At 38.4% G+C, this 17,814-nt stretch overlaps 2 protein-coding genes across 7 annotated transcripts; one reads left to right on the top strand and one right to left on the bottom strand.

The window, feature by feature from the left end:
- Positions 1-113: 113 nt before the first annotated feature.
- LOC114145452 (essential MCU regulator, mitochondrial-like) lies at positions 114-1,983 on the top strand. 2 transcript variants are annotated; one of them, XM_028019037.1, is made up of 3 exons: positions 114-315; positions 1,382-1,547; positions 1,755-1,983. In XM_028019037.1, exons 1-2 carry the CDS (start codon positions 154-156, stop codon positions 1,517-1,519), a joined length of 300 nt encoding a protein of 99 aa, XP_027874838.1. In that variant the 5' UTR covers positions 114-153; the 3' UTR covers positions 1,520-1,547; positions 1,755-1,983. The 2 variants fall into 2 exon arrangements, with proteins under 2 accessions (XP_027874838.1, XP_027874839.1); XM_028019038.1 differs by having other exon boundaries at positions 1,382-1,540.
- A 7-nt stretch (positions 1,984-1,990) lies between these two features.
- LOC114145451 (TRIO and F-actin-binding protein-like) lies at positions 1,991-16,336 on the bottom strand. Of its 5 annotated transcripts, none has more exons than XM_028019033.1 (12): positions 9,870-9,946; positions 8,921-8,969; positions 7,911-7,979; positions 6,973-7,062; positions 6,772-6,866; positions 5,686-6,292; positions 5,378-5,594; positions 4,408-4,519; positions 4,092-4,251; positions 3,853-3,966; positions 3,183-3,269; positions 1,991-2,281 (listed from the first exon to the last, which is right to left on the bottom strand). In XM_028019033.1, exons 2-12 carry the CDS (start codon positions 8,945-8,947, stop codon positions 2,135-2,137), a joined length of 1,725 nt encoding a protein of 574 aa, XP_027874834.1. In that variant the 5' UTR covers positions 8,948-8,969; positions 9,870-9,946; the 3' UTR covers positions 1,991-2,134. The 5 variants fall into 5 exon arrangements, 4 of the variants coding, with proteins under 4 accessions (XP_027874834.1, XP_027874833.1, XP_027874835.1 ...); XM_028019032.1 differs by lacking the exon at positions 9,870-9,946 and adding an exon at positions 9,316-9,458; XM_028019034.1 differs by lacking the exon at positions 9,870-9,946 and adding an exon at positions 9,316-9,448 and having other exon boundaries at positions 5,378-5,591; positions 8,921-9,060.
- Between the last annotated feature and the right edge of the window lie 1,478 nt (positions 16,337-17,814).

Consider the following 17,814-nt stretch of genomic DNA (forward strand, 5'->3'; position numbering starts at 1 on the left):
CATGTCCATATTTTCCATGTGTTTTTTATATTTTTAATAATAGTTGTGGTACATTTGTTAATATTTGTATGTTGGTGTGGTGTTTCACAAAACTGCTAGTCACACCCAACCCAACCCTGACCGAGCACAAACGTCCCACTGTAAAGAGCAAAAATGGCGACGAGCTTACTGCGGCTTCCTCTCCTTCCTTTCAGCAGGAACACGGGCATAATGACCCGTAACCCCAGCTTGAAAACATCCACCATTTCCAAGACGACTCAAAGAAGAACTGTGGTATCCACACCTTCGGGAGCAATCCTTCCAAAACCTGAAAAAGTGAGTATTTTTATCTTCGCTAAGTAGAGAAAACCGACAAGACACCGGGTAGGCGGGCTTAAAGGTGTATTGACAGCAGAAACGGCCAATAGAAAGGCAGAAAATCTACAAAGGAGCTTCAGTTAGCCAGTGAGCGTGTGTTTACACATATACAGGAAGTATTTTACATAATTTTTATCTTGTAGTTCTTCTTTAAATTTTATGTTTTATTTAAGGTTTCAAGGACAAATAAGATGTTATTTGATTTATCCATCCAGAATATTTTGAAATGATAACAAAAATTAACAATACATTAGAATATCACTGTTGAATTTCTAAAGCTGGGATGGCATATTCTATTTAAATTCCTCACTGCAAGTATCCACTTTTTTAACCTTATGGGTGACAGTTTGGCAGACCATAGCAGAGAAAAAAAAAGATTATTGTCAAAACTAAGTCTGTAATCTGGTTTGACATTTTCACCATTGGTAAACATGTTTAATTCAGCTTCAAACTCAGAATGGGTTCCTACAAAGCCTGAAAAAGTGTGGAATTTGATTTTTTATGTTTTCCTGGTCTGGGTTGTAACTAATAAAAGAAAATAGTGTATAAAATCTGCATTTCCAGGCTGTATTCCCTGTTACAGTGTTCATCAATTCATCCATCTAACCACATCAGTCTCGCTTTCTATGTACAAGGCTATTGTTTTTGCAGGCTTTTATATTTAAAGCTTGATTTAATCAGAAATATCTGCAGTGAATTCACATGAAGATGGCCAAAATGTGATGCAGTATTAAGCGATGAAGACCAGTTTCACTACTCTGTCTTTAGTTTGCTGTTCTAAACCCAGAAACACTTGACATCAAATCAAACAGTTCAATGTTGAGCCTGGACATGAACAAAAAGGTGCATAACCTTTGAAAGGTGAGACAATATAAAAGTTAAGCCAGGTAGCTCTAAATTTGTTAAAGACTATTTTAAACAATCATTGTCATTTTACTAGGGTGAAGCTCTCAGTCTAGAGCACAGTGCTTAATAGCAATCAGAGTCTTTGACTTACACTGTTCACACTTTTGTAACTTTGCAGATACCCTTTGGCCTAATCCGCATGACAGTGGTGGTGGTGCCTTTCCTTTATGTTGGAACTCTGATCAGCAAGAATTTTGCCGCTCTCCTGGAAGAGCATGACATTTTTGTCCCCGAGGATGACGACGACGATGACTGACTTTTGTCTGCCACATAAGAGGTAAACGGTTTGTGTCCCAGAGCCACACCTTAAACACTGGCTAAAGATTATAGCTCAAATCTTTCATGTCTTATCTGTGTAAATTTGGTCTCAGAAGCATGTTAACGAATTACAGACTTTGTGCATGTAATTCTTATCTCCTTTTTATTTGTTGACGTTTTCAATTTATAGCATTCTTGCTAATTAATGATATTGTAAAAACCTTTGTCCACAGGGTGCTTTGCAATATGTACTGAAAGAATACCAGGCAGCACAGGCTAGATGAGCGTGGAAAGAGCACTTTCAAACATCCTTTTCGTCCAGCCATCTCCTTCATATCGCTGCACCTATTGATCCTGATTTTGAGAAATCTCTTGTCTTGTGAAGCTATCAGAACTATTATCTCTGCCTTCACTCTTGTTTGCATGTTTACAAGTGTGTCCACTAAATAAACAAAGTTGATCACACACGTGGAATGCATTCTCTTTATTTCATAACGGTCAGTGGTTCGTACATAACAGTTGTGATGCAATAAGATTGGTTTGACGTGATATTTATTAATTGGCTGGCTGCTGTTCATCCTTTGATGTGAAGTTTATGTGTTGACCTTATTGGTCAGGTGTGTCTGCCTTCCTCCTGGAGTGCAGCATTGGCCAGTCTTAAATGCTCATTAAGGGAACCCAGCTCCAACTGGCTTCGACCCCTTGTATCACTCAGTTCAACATAGGCCTCCTTATACTGCGAATAGACTGCATCTTTTTCCTGTAGCAAACATAGGCATATTTGAAATACAACAGTTACAAGCACACTCCAATAAAGAATTATTCACATTTTCACATTTTGTTCTGTTACAACCACAAATTTTAATGTATTTTATGTGGAAGGAAAAAGATAAATGGTTTTTAGTCAATCAAATCTGACAAGTGTACTGTGCACTTGAATTCAGTCAATAGACACAATAATTTGTAGAACCACCTTTAACTTCATTCACAGCCGCAAGTCTTTTGTGCTATTTCATGAATGTTTAACTCAGTCAGATTAGATGGAGAGTTTGTTCCCAACTGTTTTGGATTTTTAGTAAGTCATTCTGATACACAATTGTGCTTTGATTTAAATCATACCATTGTTGCATATGTTTAGGGTCTTTGTCCTACTGGGAGGTGAATCTATGCCTGTAGTATGACTTGGTTCCCTCTCCTTGTTGAAGAACGGCATTCCCTCAACATGATGCTGCCAACACCATGTTTAATAATGGGCATGATGTGCAGTGTTAGACTTCTGAGCAAGTATTTTGCATTTTGACCTCCTCTCACCAGGGCACCTTCTATATGTAGAAAGAAAGAAATTGTTGAAATTCAACAATTTCCTTTTTGTCACTTTTCCATAAATGGCATGTCTTGACATGCTCTTTCCATCAATAAAGTATTTTTTGAAATTATAATAAAAAAAATTGTTTAATGACTTGAACATTTGTTTAAAGAAATGCTTGCCATCCATTTCATATTTTTACTTGTAAAAACTTATATTTTTTCTCACTTTACTAACTAATAGTTACCTTCTGACGATCTGTTACATAAAATCTTAAGAAAATACATTAAAGTTTGTGGCTGTAAAGACGAGAAGTTTTTGCAAGAGATTTTATATTAAGATAATTCAGGCATACCTTCATAAGCGTTTGGACCTCATTTTGTAGACAGTTGATTTCTTTCTTAAGATACTGCACCTCATTTTCCTTTACTCTCAACAATGTCTGAAAGACAAAACATGCAACTTCTCACTATTTCAGCTTACAAGATGATTGTATGTGTCAAATAATATACTGACTTAATTCTCAGCTGAGTTTAATATAGTTTTTAAGTTTAATACAGATAAAACAACTGATATTCACACAAGCTATTATTACAAATTGGCAAATGTTGCTTCAGAAAACCAGAAATTGGTTAGGTTTCTTTTTTGTTGTATTGAGAAATATATAATCAAGATATTGTGCATCTGCTCCATCAGCATAATGCAATATATTAAATTTACCAGGAGGCGGCAGTACATACTACAGTAGGATGTTTCCGACAACACATTTTTCACAAAGTCAAGAATTTCAAAACAGAAGTGACCAGGAAACAGTGTATGGAGGTATTAATGTAGACAAAGCAAACTACTTCGATTTATTTATGGGTTCAGAATTGCAGTGTTTAAATGGTGGGACTGTGTTGTTTCCAATGGTATATCAAGACCATTTGATTGCTATGAGCTCTAGGGGCTTGATTGCACTAATACACTGGATTATTTATTGTAATAAAAATAATTTCAAAAGACTATGTTTTTATTCTTAATACCTCGAAATTGGAAGGAGTTTCCTCGGTTTTGCAAAGTGAGACCTCCTCAGACCTCTGGCCTGTAATGAAATATCTCATTCGACTGATTTCTTCTGCAAGCTTCATCTTAAGCTCCTGAAAAATAGAATTTGTTAGGACAAATTGTGTTCCAAACATATGTTGGAAAGTTAAATATACATGCATTATGCAAGAATGTGACCCTACAGTGGAGATTAAAACACAATCTCATGTCCAGCTACCTGGTTTTCTCTCTGGAGCTGCTCCATCTCTTTCTTCTTGTAGTCCAGCTCAGTCTCTCGGCTCTTGCTGTTGTGCTCAGTGCTTTTCAACTCCAGGCACTTTTGAGAGTATCGTTCTGATAGCACGTTTAACTCGCTGTGCAAGACATCTGCCTGAGGCCTAATATAGACAAACACACAAAGTTCTGAACTGAATTGTACAGCATCATCACAGTGAGGGTCGTTAAGGAGTTAGGAACATCTCAGTCTAGTAGCAAGAGCCTGGAAGGAAGTTGCTTTTATCAGTAGCAGAACAGAGAGCTGAGAATAAACTTACATATGACCTCTGTAGGAGGAATCCAAGTGTGCTGCTCCTCCATCCAGCCCTCTGGCCTTCTCCACTTCTCTCTCCAACTCCTCCCTGTGAGCTGCTTTGAGTGCCTTCATAGCTTTAATGAAAATTAATCAGTTAGAAAACTAACCAATTGTAAAGTTATGGGAGAAGAGCCTTGAAGAAAGCAGAATCATCACAGTATAAGTGCTATTTAGGAATGTCCCAATTAAATTCCAGGTGTCAGGCTACAGACTGTGATGAATTTTCAAATAGCTTTGTCGTTTTTATCATTCCTTAAATCGTATAACTTCGATATCTTTTAGGATATTGATTTTAAGAGAACTTAGTAAAAATTAAAAGTAGTCATTAAATTTTATGCCATCCACAGCAATGTGAGAAGCTTACGAAGCAGGACCCTGTTGTCTGCTGAACTAGAAGTAGACAACGGTGAGCCTTAATTATCAACAAGTAATGAGAAAATGGGGAGGAAAAACATGCTAAGATTAGATTACTTCAGCTAACATCTCCACATAGACATGGATGTGATACACATGACACACCTGTAGGAACAAATGATAAAATTATACTTGTTTCAAGTATAATTTTACAATAGTAAAACTATGTTTACAATAGTAAGTACAATTGCAATAGTTCTGTGAACTAGTTGACCCATATTGGAGCAGCATATTGACGCTAACCTTCAAAATCTCCGGTTCAGACAAATTCAATGTCTCTGTCAAGAAAAATTTACTGGTGAGTAAATTAGGTGGGAGAAGAGAAGATCACAATGCTAATGTATGTTGTGAAATAGAAAATAATTGTGTTATTTTACTGCATTGATATAGATTTCAACAATGTAATAAACTGTGACTCTACGTACATTGGTAATCCTTATTCTAAAGTGGCTTGGTTCAGAATTTGGACAATAAATCTCAAAGGGACATCCTTTGTCTGATACTATGCGTCAGCTAACCCTTAGCAGCTGACTGGCTCTCCTCTTGTAGCATGCGGTCTCTCTCTTCCTCCAGCTTCTTCTTCTCCCTGGCATGCTTCTCCTGCAGCTCCTGCAGTTGCTTTTGATGAGCTGCTTCCATGGCTTTCAGCTTGGCTCTACAGGGGGCTCCAGGGCCACATGGACTGTCCACATCTATCTCCATGGCTTGATACTCCTTTCTGATGCTTTCAACCTGCTTTTGGAGAGAGGTTGGTTTCCACACACACACTAAGTGTTAGAAGGTGCAAAGCTTTTCTTTTGCATCCTTAAACGAATTATTGGCTTACCTCCTTTTGAAGAGCTTCAGCTTTGTTAGTTGGAAGGATTTGACTATTTATTGATGGAAGAGCCTTGCCCGAAGAGGACAGGCAAGTCTGATTGACCTGATCTGGGCTTGGTTGATACATTTGAGAATAAATTAGAGACCCTGACAAATCTGGAGAACTTGATTGATGGGCCTGGGCTCCAATGAGAGACTGGGAGCTTATGTCCTTATATGACGTTTCAAATTCTGTCCATTTCTTATTGACTTCAGAATCCATGGTTTCAATAACAGGGACTGTAATGTTCCCCTTTTTCAGCTCCATGGAGTCCCACCTGCTGCTCAAATCACTCAGAGGGACCCCTTCCTCAAACCACTTGTTCCTCTCTTCCAGTCTCTTTGCTTGCTCACGGTCCCAACCTTCTCCTTGTTCCCTCTGAGTGGCCGGAGACAGGTCTATGCCTGGGTCTCCTTCTGTCGTTGGGTCCTTGTTGGCGTTCGCGTCTACGGTATTGTAGATAGAAGTGGCAGGTTCATAGCTGGAGTCCTTGCAGGGGAACTGAGCAGGCCGTTGGCTTGACGACAGCCTCCGGGAGCGGGAGTTCGCTTTCTCACTGCTGGAGTCTGATTGGCTGAGGTCAAAATAAGAGGGGATACATAAGAGTAGAGTTACACATCCAATTAAGGACAACAGAACGGGGTCACTGGAGACTGACCAACCAATCACAAAAAGGTTCTGGCCCCTTGAATACTTGTTAGTGAAATTACAATTACAATTTTAGATTAAAACGATATAATACACTTCAAAGAGGAATTGTTTATTAATTTAATTAATTTATTATATCAATTTATGTCAAATAACTAACTTTGATTAACAAATTTAAAAAAAGTGATGGAAAATATTTTATTCCTACCCAGTTTTCATTTTTACATTAAGAATTAAAATTGAAATGATGTCTGTTTAGAACAGGATAAATGTCATTAAGATTTCCCTCTTCTAAAAATAATTTTAAAGGACAGTTACGGAGCTTTAAAGTGAGGTTCTGCTTTGGTTCGAAAAGAATCTCTTTAATTCATCCCATAATGAGACCAATTACAACGTGGAACTCACTGTGAGTTGTTCTGGATGGCCTGTGTCAGTAACTTCACCCAGTTCCGACGAATTCTGGATGTTATAGCAGAGAGAGTGAACACAGCTCTTTTTGTCTGAAGAAGAGAGAAACACACAAGAAGTGGGGCATCTTAATGACCATCCACTGACCTGGAAAAATGCTTTAAAACATGACGATAGTAGCTATGCACTGAAAATTACCTGAATTTGAAGTCCATAGTTCTTCTCTTCATCACAGTCTGACACGTTCACACAGGATGTCAGATCAATCTCTCCATCCAAATCATCTGACTTTATAAGAAAAGAGATTATGTTTAATTAACTTCATTTTGTTTGGATTTTTAACACATAACACATTAAAGACATAACTGGTATAAATGGACAATAGTTCCATAGTTTCAGTTATGTCCTTGTAAGACATTTTACCCACAACTGTACAGTTTTGTTCAACAGAAGTTACCTTAAACTGTTTCAAACCTCCCTTGTGAAAATGTTTTTCAGAACTAGCTTTTATTGTGATTACAGCTGCTGTCCTTATACGCCATCACTCCAGAACTGAACATGTAAGGGCTGAACGTTTTGCCCACTCTTCTTTTCAAAATAACTCAAAATAATTTCAGTCAGATTGAATGAGAAGCGTCTGTAAACATCAATTTCAAAATCCTGCCACAGATTCTAAAATAAATGTAGGTTGGGACTACCTACATTCTAACATTCTAACAAATAAATACAATTTGATCCAAATCTTCTTAATTATACATGGCTTTCGCTGCATGTTTAGGATAGTTGTTCTCCACCATTATGTTTAACTGTGGGGATAATTTGTTCAAGGTGATGTGCAGTGTTAGTTTTTCAACCATTTTGGACTCATGAGACTAGAACACTGTTTCCCACATGTTTACAGTGTCCTCTATATGGCTGGTAAAAAACTGCACACAGAACATTTTATAGCTTTTCCTCCAACAATAACTTTTTCATAACAACCTCATAAACCACTGATCTTTTCTTTCCTCTTCACAAATATGTTCTACTTTGTATTGCATATTAAAAATACCACTGAAAACCTTATACTTTGTGGTTTTGATGGAATAAAATGTTGCAAGGCACTGTAAGTGTCATTGAGACACATCTGTTCCTACCTCCTCAGCCTCCGAGTCTCTGTAGTACCTCAGTGAAGTGTCACCAAGAACAAACCAGTGCTTCATCCACTGTTGAAAATTAACAGATGTGGGCATCTAAATATTACTTGGCAACATTACCGTGACACTTAAATTTTAAATTAAAAAAAGTTTTTAAAATTTGTTTCAATTTGTCACAGGGTCGAAATTAAACATACAAAATGAAATAATACAAACATGCAACTGTAGTAGTATTTAGTTAAAAGCCTTTTTTACTGTGATGAATTATCCAGTAACATCTGTACTTCATTTATCTGATCCAAATTGTCTTTTGGCTTGCTCTTCCAATCCAGGAATCATTATGCTTAAGACAATCATAAAATAGAAGGTGCTGGAACACCAGTCACTTTCTACATCTCAGCCTGTTTAACATCAGTACAGACTGAGATCTTCTGAGATACAGGTTTTATGGTATAAAAAAGGCAAAGTTTAATTTGACCACAGTGACAAAAAGTACATGTGAAGGACTCAGAAGGGCGCTTTCAAACATAAGATATTTAAAGTATTAAGCATGGTGGTAGCAGCTTGGGATTGTGTGGCTGTGTTAATAACAGTATGCCTTTTACAACTGTACAACTGTTTGTGGGATAATAAAAAGTGAGGGCCAGCATAATATTTTTAACTGCATCTTAAATCAGCTACTAAAGTAGACGGTTTAAACTTTGACATGGTTTGGTCTTTAAGCAGGTTAAGAGAAAAATAGTTGAAATGGATGATTAAAATCTCAAAATGAATGTGACGTGTACCGATAATGTTTGCATTTAGACCAGAATTTTATTTTTAAACGCTGCTTAAATCATATCGAAACCACGCTTAACACAGCCCAGACAATCATCAGAGTCTGTTGGCTGAGTCAGGCACATCAAAAACAGGCTCTTGTACGTTCTGGGTTCAAACTGTCTGCCAGGTTCTTTACTGATGCTTATAGCAAAAATCTAGCTTGATGAACAAATATAAAAACAGGTGCTTACTTTGCCTTGCTCATCCAGCCTGGACATCCAGCCCTTTAGAAAACACCATCTGCAATTGAAGCATTAGAGCCAAACTGTTGGAAAGCAGTCTGCTGTGGCTTGTGTCTCGGTTTTGATTGTGAAACTAAAGGAAGCGGAAACTTTCAAGCAGACAAAATGGCCCAGTTGATATTGATACAGTAGTCTGAAACATGCAAAAGGTGATAAAGACAGTTAACTCTTCACAAGTAACTACAATCTTGAAAAATGAGGACATAAAACAGGAAGATCTGTAGTTACTGAACCACGATCAGTGCTGTTGGAGGAGAAAGAGGAACTTGTAAAACGTTTTCGGAATCACTCTAAAAAGCAAGCAGATGCTGTCAAAGCTAGTTAGGACACCTTAAAACACTCACCAAGCAAGATGTTGTGTCCAAGTTGCATGAGGTGATGACAGAGAAATAGGACTTAAGAGAGAAGTACTGCATGGCATGCAGAAGGAAGAGGAAGCCACAAAAGTGTGGTCATACCATTTCTCTTTGCATTTTAGATTGCAACAATGAAGTCTTGTGACCCAATTTAACATTCTCCGCAGTAAAACAATAGAAATATGGTCACAGCTTTTTATATCCATTAATTACACACTTATTCAGCAGTTTTGAAAAGTGAAAAAAACAACAACTTTTTACTTCACTTCTCCAGGGAAAGAAAAACTCCTGTAGAAACAACTTCTGTTGCAAAACTATTCTTGAATCCATTAATAAAGATGATTAATCACATGCGCATGCCGCCCTAAAACAGACTGCTGAGTAATGTCTTTTTTTTTTCTACAATGAGCTTCAGTGAGTCAGACTCAGATAAAACAGATGGAATAAACATCAACATGATGCATGAAAACAGAAGCAAAAATGACCCATTTTCCTCTGAACACGTGTGTTTTAGAGTTTCTGGAAGTACTGAAACTGCTCACCTGTGTCTGCGAGCGCTCAGGGTGCGCTCGGTCCTTCTTTCTCAAAGATCTGTTTTTTTCACTTAGATCTGACGTCTTAAGTGGAAGAAGAACAAACTGGGTTTTCATTGGCTGTGTCAACATGTTTCATGAAGGCCTGGGCAGTTGCTAGATCTTACCTGTGTATGAAGAGAAATGGCAGATTGTCTCTGAGACAATCGTCCAGTTTCAAGGTCCCGACATTTTTCTCGTCTGTCTCTCCCTCTCTCTCTGCCCCTCCTCCTCTCGTCTGGCTCTATCCTTGAACTATACATGTCTGTTTCATCTTGATACCTTCAGAAGATGAATACATACTTTTTCATGCTAGAATTATTTATATAGCAAGTTTCACAGGATAAAACCACAATGCGCTTCACAGTAACGCAACCACAAAACATTTTGGAAAGATAAAGATTTTAAGGAGAGTAAAATAGGATAGATAAAATATCATTAGCATAAAACTATCAAAAAGCCAATATGAACAAACAAGTCTTTAGCTGACAAGGAGAAAAAGAATAAACAATCCTGACAGTGCCAAGATGGAGGTAATGCATTCCACGTTCTAAGAGCTAAAGCTCTAAAGGACCTATCTCCTATGGTTTTAAAATGAAAAACAGAACTTAAGAGAGAAGTACAGAGTTGATGAGAAGAAGAAAAGAGCTAAATAAAGGAGCAAAACCAATTGGAGGACATAAAAGCCTGGAGTGGAGGATTACCTTCCAGCAGGACAATGATTCTAAAGTTGCTGAATCTTTGGCATTTGACAATAGGTGTTTACCAATACGTTATGTACAATCTACCTGAGCTTGACCTATTTTGTAACGATGAATGAACTAACACTTTCAGACTCTAGAGGTCTAAAACTGTTGAATACCCCATTTCACTTGCAGCTGCACTAGCAGGGAAAGGTGGTGGCTGAATATAAATGTGCACCAAAGTTTTTTCAGTCTATCACATAAAGTCACACTGCAAATCTGCAAAAACTTGTGGAGCATTATTCGGCTGTTTCTATGTCATGAGATAACAAATCACCAACCGCTACAGTCATTGGCTGTTCCATGTTAAACACTTTCGTCGTGTTAAGCCCTTTCTACGGCTGAAGAAAACTAAAATGATCTCACACACCTGTATGATCTTTGTCTCTGGTCTCTGCAGGGACTAGGACTCTCATTTCTCCGTCTCAGCCCTGGAGAATCTTCTTCTGACTCCACCTGAATCTTGGGTATATCAGCCAGCATGATGTAGTCATCTATGGTCATCCCAACCTTGGATTCATAATCATTTGTGCAGATTTAGCATTTGTTGACAAGAATTTTACCAAAATGATGAAAAAAATCCTAATCTATGTACCTCTTCAGGTTCTACTACAGCTTTTTCCGGTTCGGAGAGCAACAGGGCATCCATTCCTCGTCTGATAATGCTCTTACTTCTGTCAGAGCTGACTTTAGTTACACCATTATTAGCATTTGCAGCATCTGTTGCCACAGCTTGCAAAGGTGACCCACCAATCTGAAGGTCCGTTGCCTGTCTCAATGAATTGGAGCCTTGTGATGGCGGGCGACTGAGTAAAGAGGGTGAAGACCCATGCGAGGAGCCGAATCCCTCATTAACCTTATCAGAGTCTGTGACTGCAAATTGTGAGGGTGATCCTCCAAGGACCCAAGAGTCTGCTCTCTGTCTCGATAAAGAGGAAGCTTGTGATGGGGGGCAGCCGAGTAAAGAGTGTGAAGACCCCTGCCAAGAAGCAACCCCATCATTACCGTCTGTGACTGCAATGTTTGAGGGCGACCCAACTAGAATCTGGGAGCCTGCCTCTTGCTGTCTCAATGAAGAGGAACCATGTGACGATGGGAGATTGAGTAAAGAGTGTGAAGACCCTTGCCAGGAACTTTGGGATCTACTCATCCTGCTGTCTCTTGAATCAGGCTCTCTTAATGAGGCGTGACTCTGTGGACTGTAGCCATTCCTGGATGGTGGCACTTCACGGCTGTTGTGGGACAGAGTGTTGGACAGACTGCTGACAGCTGTTCTGCTTCGAGGAGACGCTTCGTATGAGTTCTGCTTGACTGCAGAAGAACTACGGCGGGATATAGACTCAAGATTTCTGTAGAGTTTCTCAGAATCCAAACTGTGTTTATTTGAAGCTTGTGACTGACTCCTTGACTCTTGGCTGGACATCTTAAGGTCTTCATAGCCAGCACTGTGTAACGGAAATGAGTCTGCCCGTCTGTGTGCTGAAGCATTACGAGGAGCTGTGGAATCCCTTCTGCGTAAAGGACTGGACCTGCCAGATGTGTGGCGTGAAGCACCATTAGACTGAATTTGGAGAGAGCCCTGCAATGAGGCACGAGACTGAGCCTGACTCCTACAGAGGGAGCTCCCTCTCTGAGGTCCCATGGCAGACTCAGGTAACCTGTAGCGATCTGGACTCAAAGAGCTATGACGTGTTGGAGAATTCCTCTCAGAGTCTGTACCTCTTCTGAAGTTTGAGTGGTATGTGTACCTCTGTGGGGACTCACTTCTCCAAGTTGCCTGCATATAGGTCTCTGGGTTTCTTCTTTGGGACGGCAGTCCAAGGCTGACATTCCTGTAGGGGACGCAAGCTTTGGGCTCGACCACATAGTTGCTTGGCAGGGGATGTCCCCTCTCATAATAGCGATGGGTACGCTTGTTGTCCTCATCCATCTGCTGCACACTGTCACCTCTTCTGTCAGGGGAAAAGTAGCCACTTTCTTTCTCCCTGCCTCCTCTGGACTCTGAAAGTCATATGTTCCTGTCATCACCGTCTTATTATTTAATTAGCAAAGAACAGTTTAGAGAGAAAAATGAATGTGTGGCAAAATATTGTGTCTAAGTTCAAGATAAAGATGTTTTGTATGACGGGATGTACTGTGTGACAGACCTGAAGCTCGGCGGGACATGTCTCTTCCCCTCCTTTCATCCATCCAGGAGTTTTCAGTTTCTCTCGGGGAAGATAGGTCCAGTCTGGTCATTTCTGTTTGGCCTGCAAGAGGGCTCTGTGGGCTGAGGGATGTGCTCCTCTCTGAACACTCCCACTGATTTGAATAGCTAGAAGACAGAGACAGAAATAGGATATTCTCCCTAAATGGATCAAGACAAGAAGCAAACAGTAACACTGGAGGACTTTCCAAGAAGTACGGTTATGGTCTACATTACACAACATTCTCTTGTCTGGACTAAAGAGCAGGGTTATAAGATGAATACTTTTTCTCCCAATGAAAAGATGCAAGTCTGGTTAAAATCCCATGTGAAACCATATAGGATGGACCCAAAACCTTTGGTGTCTACTGTAAAACTGACCTCCTTTGTTTTTCTTTAGCACCTCGGTAAGTTCAATCATACATTCAAATAAACTAGAGAGTAGTATTAAGAGAGGAAGAGTAAAGTTTTAAAATGGCTTAGCCAGAGTCCAAGACTAAGTAAGACTGAAAATGTGTGAGTTTATCGAAAGAGGGCTATTCACAAGAGATGTCATCTGAGAGGCATGATGAACTTTTGTAAGTTAGAGTGGAAAAATGTTTTCAAGCCAAGATGTTGGACACTAATAGACTCAAACTGAAGGAGACTGGATGCCAAAATTCAACCAGAAAGTGGTTCAATGACATATCAGTTTCACTGTGTGCACACCAATTTAACTAGGTATTTCACCAATTTCCCCCCTTTTTTCATTAAGTGATATATTTTTCAGTTAAATATTTAAAAACAGGCCATTAAAATGAATGATCTGGGTCACCTAGGTTGAATGTCAGTTCCACAATTCTCAAGTTCCCACTCAGGACTCAGGCTGCGTTCAAGATTCCACTCAAACGTCCAACAACCACTGGCGTCATCACTGCTGGCACATGTCGTCACCTCAGACAGCACTAGATCCTCATAATCATCCTGATCATCATCATTAGTGTCACCTACATCCTGGTTTGTAGACGAAAGGAACAAAATATTAAATATAAGCATCTGGATTATTTGCAAAATGATTGAGTCAAAGGTTAAATTAAACAAAGACCGGGATTACAGCAATATTGTGAAATACATAACCTGATTGAAACAGTTTGAGCTGTAATGTAACTAGCTTTTTTAAAATAAGGAATAAAAATGATATTTTTATTTGTCTATTTTGTCAATTTTACATGAATCCTGCGCCATGTGACTAAATTAAAAAGCTGGCGTCTTCAAAGAACAAGCCCTTAAAAGTAAACTCAACACACATATCTCTGTAGGAAATTTTAAGTAAAGTCTATCAAGAAATCTTTCACTCACCGTGACTGGAAAGATCCTTTTGTGAAATCTGCTGTCAAGATTCTGCTGTTCAGCTCCTTCTACCTTCACCTCTTCATTCACTATAGCTACAGGACGTAACTCAAGCTAGTCTGTGTTCATGCTCATCATTATTTCATTGCTCTAGTGCCTTTGCAATACCAGCGCCACCCATTTGGAAGCTTTTTGGTTTTTTCTTGATCCCAATCATAAGTTCGACCTATCATTAACACAGATAATACACTTTATTTGTCCTTTAGATTCTCTCCAAATTGGATGCAGGTGTATGAATGTCAGACCCAATCTCTTTTGTTTCTAAAAACACAATAAAGCCTAATTTAATGTAAATGTTGTCACTATAGGATTCCTTGGTATGTTCTACTCTACAGGTTATTTTAACCAGTGGGGTTGTGCTACTGCAGGGTGTTAGTGACAGTGCCTATCAGATTTCCACCCATTCCCCAAGGACTGCAGCAAGCTTTCATTAATTAATGATAAAAGAATCAAATGCCACGTTGATGTGCTATCTGTCTGTCACCTCCACCTTAGGTTTTACTTCATTGACTGGCATAATCATACAATACAAATGGTAGAACATTGTGTCTCACACTTCCTTGGAAATTACTTAATTATTTTACTTGATATTAACTCTGAAACATGCTAATGGTGCATGCATTTATTGCATATCACAATGAATGCCAGACACTTTTTTTTTGAGAAGCTTCAACCACTTACAATGTTCCGATTTCAAAAATTCATATTAAAACACAAGAAGGCCTGAGAAGCTAACACCAAAGTCAACATATTGGCACTATGGATTGTGGATGTATTTCAAAACTGAAGTCATACATTAAAAAGAAGATAAATAAATTCAGCTAAATATGATATTAAAATCGGTAAAAAATGGAACTCTTACAATTCACTCATTTTTCAATTATACATTGATAAAAAAAAATTCCAATGCAGAGTTCTCTCTCAGGCTCAATTTGTTTAACCACTGTGGCTAACTGTCAGCAAATTCAATTAGCCATGTGCAAAGTTGATCAGCCACAACCTGAATATAGCGCTGCTTAAGAAAAGAACATATTGACACCATTTGGTGTCAATATGTTGTCATTGTCAATATGTTGTAATGCTTGAGTTACAGTAAACAGCAAGATCACATAGAGCAAAAACTAAAGAAGTACTAAAAAAGCTCCAAGATTGTAATAAAGTTTACAAGATCATTGAGTGCAAGTTCTTAAAGAGGAAGTAAATGTTTGGTTCAATGGAATCATTTTACAGTTTAGCTTGTAACAGTTGAATTACGGTCAAAAGCTTCAGCTATAAGAGACTGCAGTTTTGACAGTTGTCAGCAAGATATATGCATTATGTTTTATTTTCTCAGGAGCATATTGATGCTGCAAAAATATTTTTGTACAAAGCTTGAAGCCTCAGAAGGGCAAGTACCCGAGCTGCCAAAGAGTGCAAGCAAAATATTGAAACTACCGTACTTTAAAATGCTTGCTAAAATGGATCTGTACTCTAAAATAGAATTTGATATCAAATAGAACCAAGTAATATATTAAGCGTAGCCAAAACCACGAAGATTTTTATTTATGTGGTCTGTCTGGCAGTGTGGCACTCACAATTGTTGTCTGAGTGCCAAGGAGAAGCCAGCAGATTTATTTTCACAAGTGGAGTGTAACGGCTTTCAGCATCAGGTATCTTGATATATCTATAAAAACTTTATTAGAAAATGATATTCAAATGCAATAGACAGCAGACGGCGAAGAAATAGGAAAATAAAAGAAAGGTAGAGAGATGGGGTAAAACGTTTAAAGGGAAAGAAGAACTTACGAGAAGAGAAAGAGACAAAGGAGAAGAGAAGAAAAGAGCTTTCACACATACAGAAAGAGCGAAGCCCTCCCACTGCCCAGAGAACTGAGAAACCACAGCTACAAAGAACATGTGCATGTATAACAAAAGTAACGTCACTGAAAAGTACCTGGTACTAATTAATAAAAGATGCATTAAGTAGTAACCACAGGGAACTGTCTAAGGTCAGGTTCATTTCTGAGAAACCAGCCAATAGAAAGTCTAAGACATATTCAGATTTTAAACTAATGGTACCTTGCAAAAATAACATTCTGCATTCACGTGCTCATATTTTGTTACAATAAAGTTGGAAACGTAATGGGATTTATAGTGAGAGACTAATACAAACTGTTGCATAATTTTGAAATAGAAAGAAAATGATACATGCTTTTTAAAATTTAAAATCTGAAAAGTTTGGCATGTGTTTGTATTCAACTCTTAGGAAAATTTGTCTTTATGAAAGGGTGGCAAGTAGAAAGCCACTGATGAAAGAAAGACAAATTACATAAACTATAGTGGTGCATAAGGATCATGCCATTAGGAAAATTTTATTCATAAAATAAAAATTGAGAGCCCATGTACTGTTTTCCTTCCAAAAAATTGTGTTTTCTATCAAATAAAATCATATTAAAATGCATAAAATATTTGTAGTAGAAAAATAAACTGTGGAAGGGGTGTGAATACTTTCATGACATACTGTAGGAGAAGAAAACACCAATAGTGATGCAGCAGGGAAGGACTCTGTAAATTCTCTCACAGCTTTAGAATAGCCCCCAAAATTTACACTGTACAGTAATTAGGTTTGATAAATGGTCATCATTTCTTACTTTTCCTCAAGAGATTTCTTTGTTTTTTTATGCCTAACCTTGGTTTGCTAAAATGCTAATTAGGCTGATTTCACAACTGTAATGCACGTACCAGCTCATGTGGAATGTCCAAAGCTGCAGCATCTGCGTATTCTCCAGTTGATTTACTGAGGTGCATGTGATTGGGCCGCAGGCAGGACCTGCAGCGGGAGGGGTCAAAGGTGTTGGGCAGGAACTGGCGGCAGTAATAGTCTTCAGCAGGGGGCGCCATGTTGATGTTGCTGGTAATTCTCTGGGACGTCAGCACTGAAATAGCTTCTGATTGACTTGTTTCAGTAGAACTGGTGTGGTGTTATTTCCCAGGAGACTCTTAGGCTGTAAGCACAGTTCATTACCATTATATAATAACAAACATAATCAAAACAGCTGAATCCTTATTAGCTACAATTAGGCTTAAGAGATTAAAAGATAACTATTCAGATGTATTTATTTGAAACATAAATACATGGAGTAAAAGAAAAAAAAAAACTGATTTGCTACAAAACACAGCAAAATGTCAAAATAAACTGCCCCTGTCAAAACAGCAAAAGTAATCTTAAACTAAATTATTTTTAGTAATTAATTGCACATGAAAATATCTGGTGAAAACAAATAATGTTACCTGCAGGGTGATCCAAGTGATCCAAGACTGGATTAAAAATACACCTTTAGCATGGCATATTTCCACAGAGCTATCCTTATTTGGAAGGTCTCTAACGGGAAAATGCCCTAGTTTGACTGTGGAAGTATTGCAGGGGTTGGATCTTTTAATGGAAAACCCCCCACAAACCTTCATTGTTTCTCGCATGGGCTCAAAACTCAGTGGCCTATCAGATGACATCCTCCTGAGAAAACTGAAACGTAGTACCAACTCTTTTGAGCAGGTGTCTTACGGACGGGGCTGCTCCACAGATGGTCCTCTGAAAGGTCAGAACGCATCAAAACAAGAG

The sequence above is a fragment of the Xiphophorus couchianus genome, chromosome 5 (genome assembly GCF_001444195.1).
Source record: "Xiphophorus couchianus chromosome 5, X_couchianus-1.0, whole genome shotgun sequence".
Classification (NCBI taxonomy): Eukaryota; Metazoa; Chordata; class Actinopteri; order Cyprinodontiformes; family Poeciliidae; genus Xiphophorus; species Xiphophorus couchianus.

Excerpts from the sequence above, each read along its gene's own strand:
- LOC114145452 (XM_028019037.1), top strand. The coding sequence starts at position 154 with ATGGCGACGAGCTTACTGCGGCTTCCTCTCCTTCCTTTCAGCAGGAAC. Across the intron at positions 316-1,381 it reads TCCTTCCAAAACCTGAAAAA|ATACCCTTTGGCCTAATCCG; the intron begins GTGAGTATTTTT and ends GTAACTTTGCAG.
- LOC114145451 (XM_028019033.1), bottom strand. The coding sequence starts at position 8,947 with ATGTCCAGGCTGGATGAGCAAGGCAAA. Across the intron at positions 6,867-6,972 it reads ACTATGGACTTCAAATTCAG|ACAAAAAGAGCTGTGTTCAC; the intron begins GTAATTTTCAGT and ends TCTCTTCTTCAG. Across the intron at positions 5,595-5,685 it reads CTGAAGCTCTTCAAAAGGAG|CAGGTTGAAAGCATCAGAAA; the intron begins GTAAGCCAATAA and ends TCTCTCCAAAAG.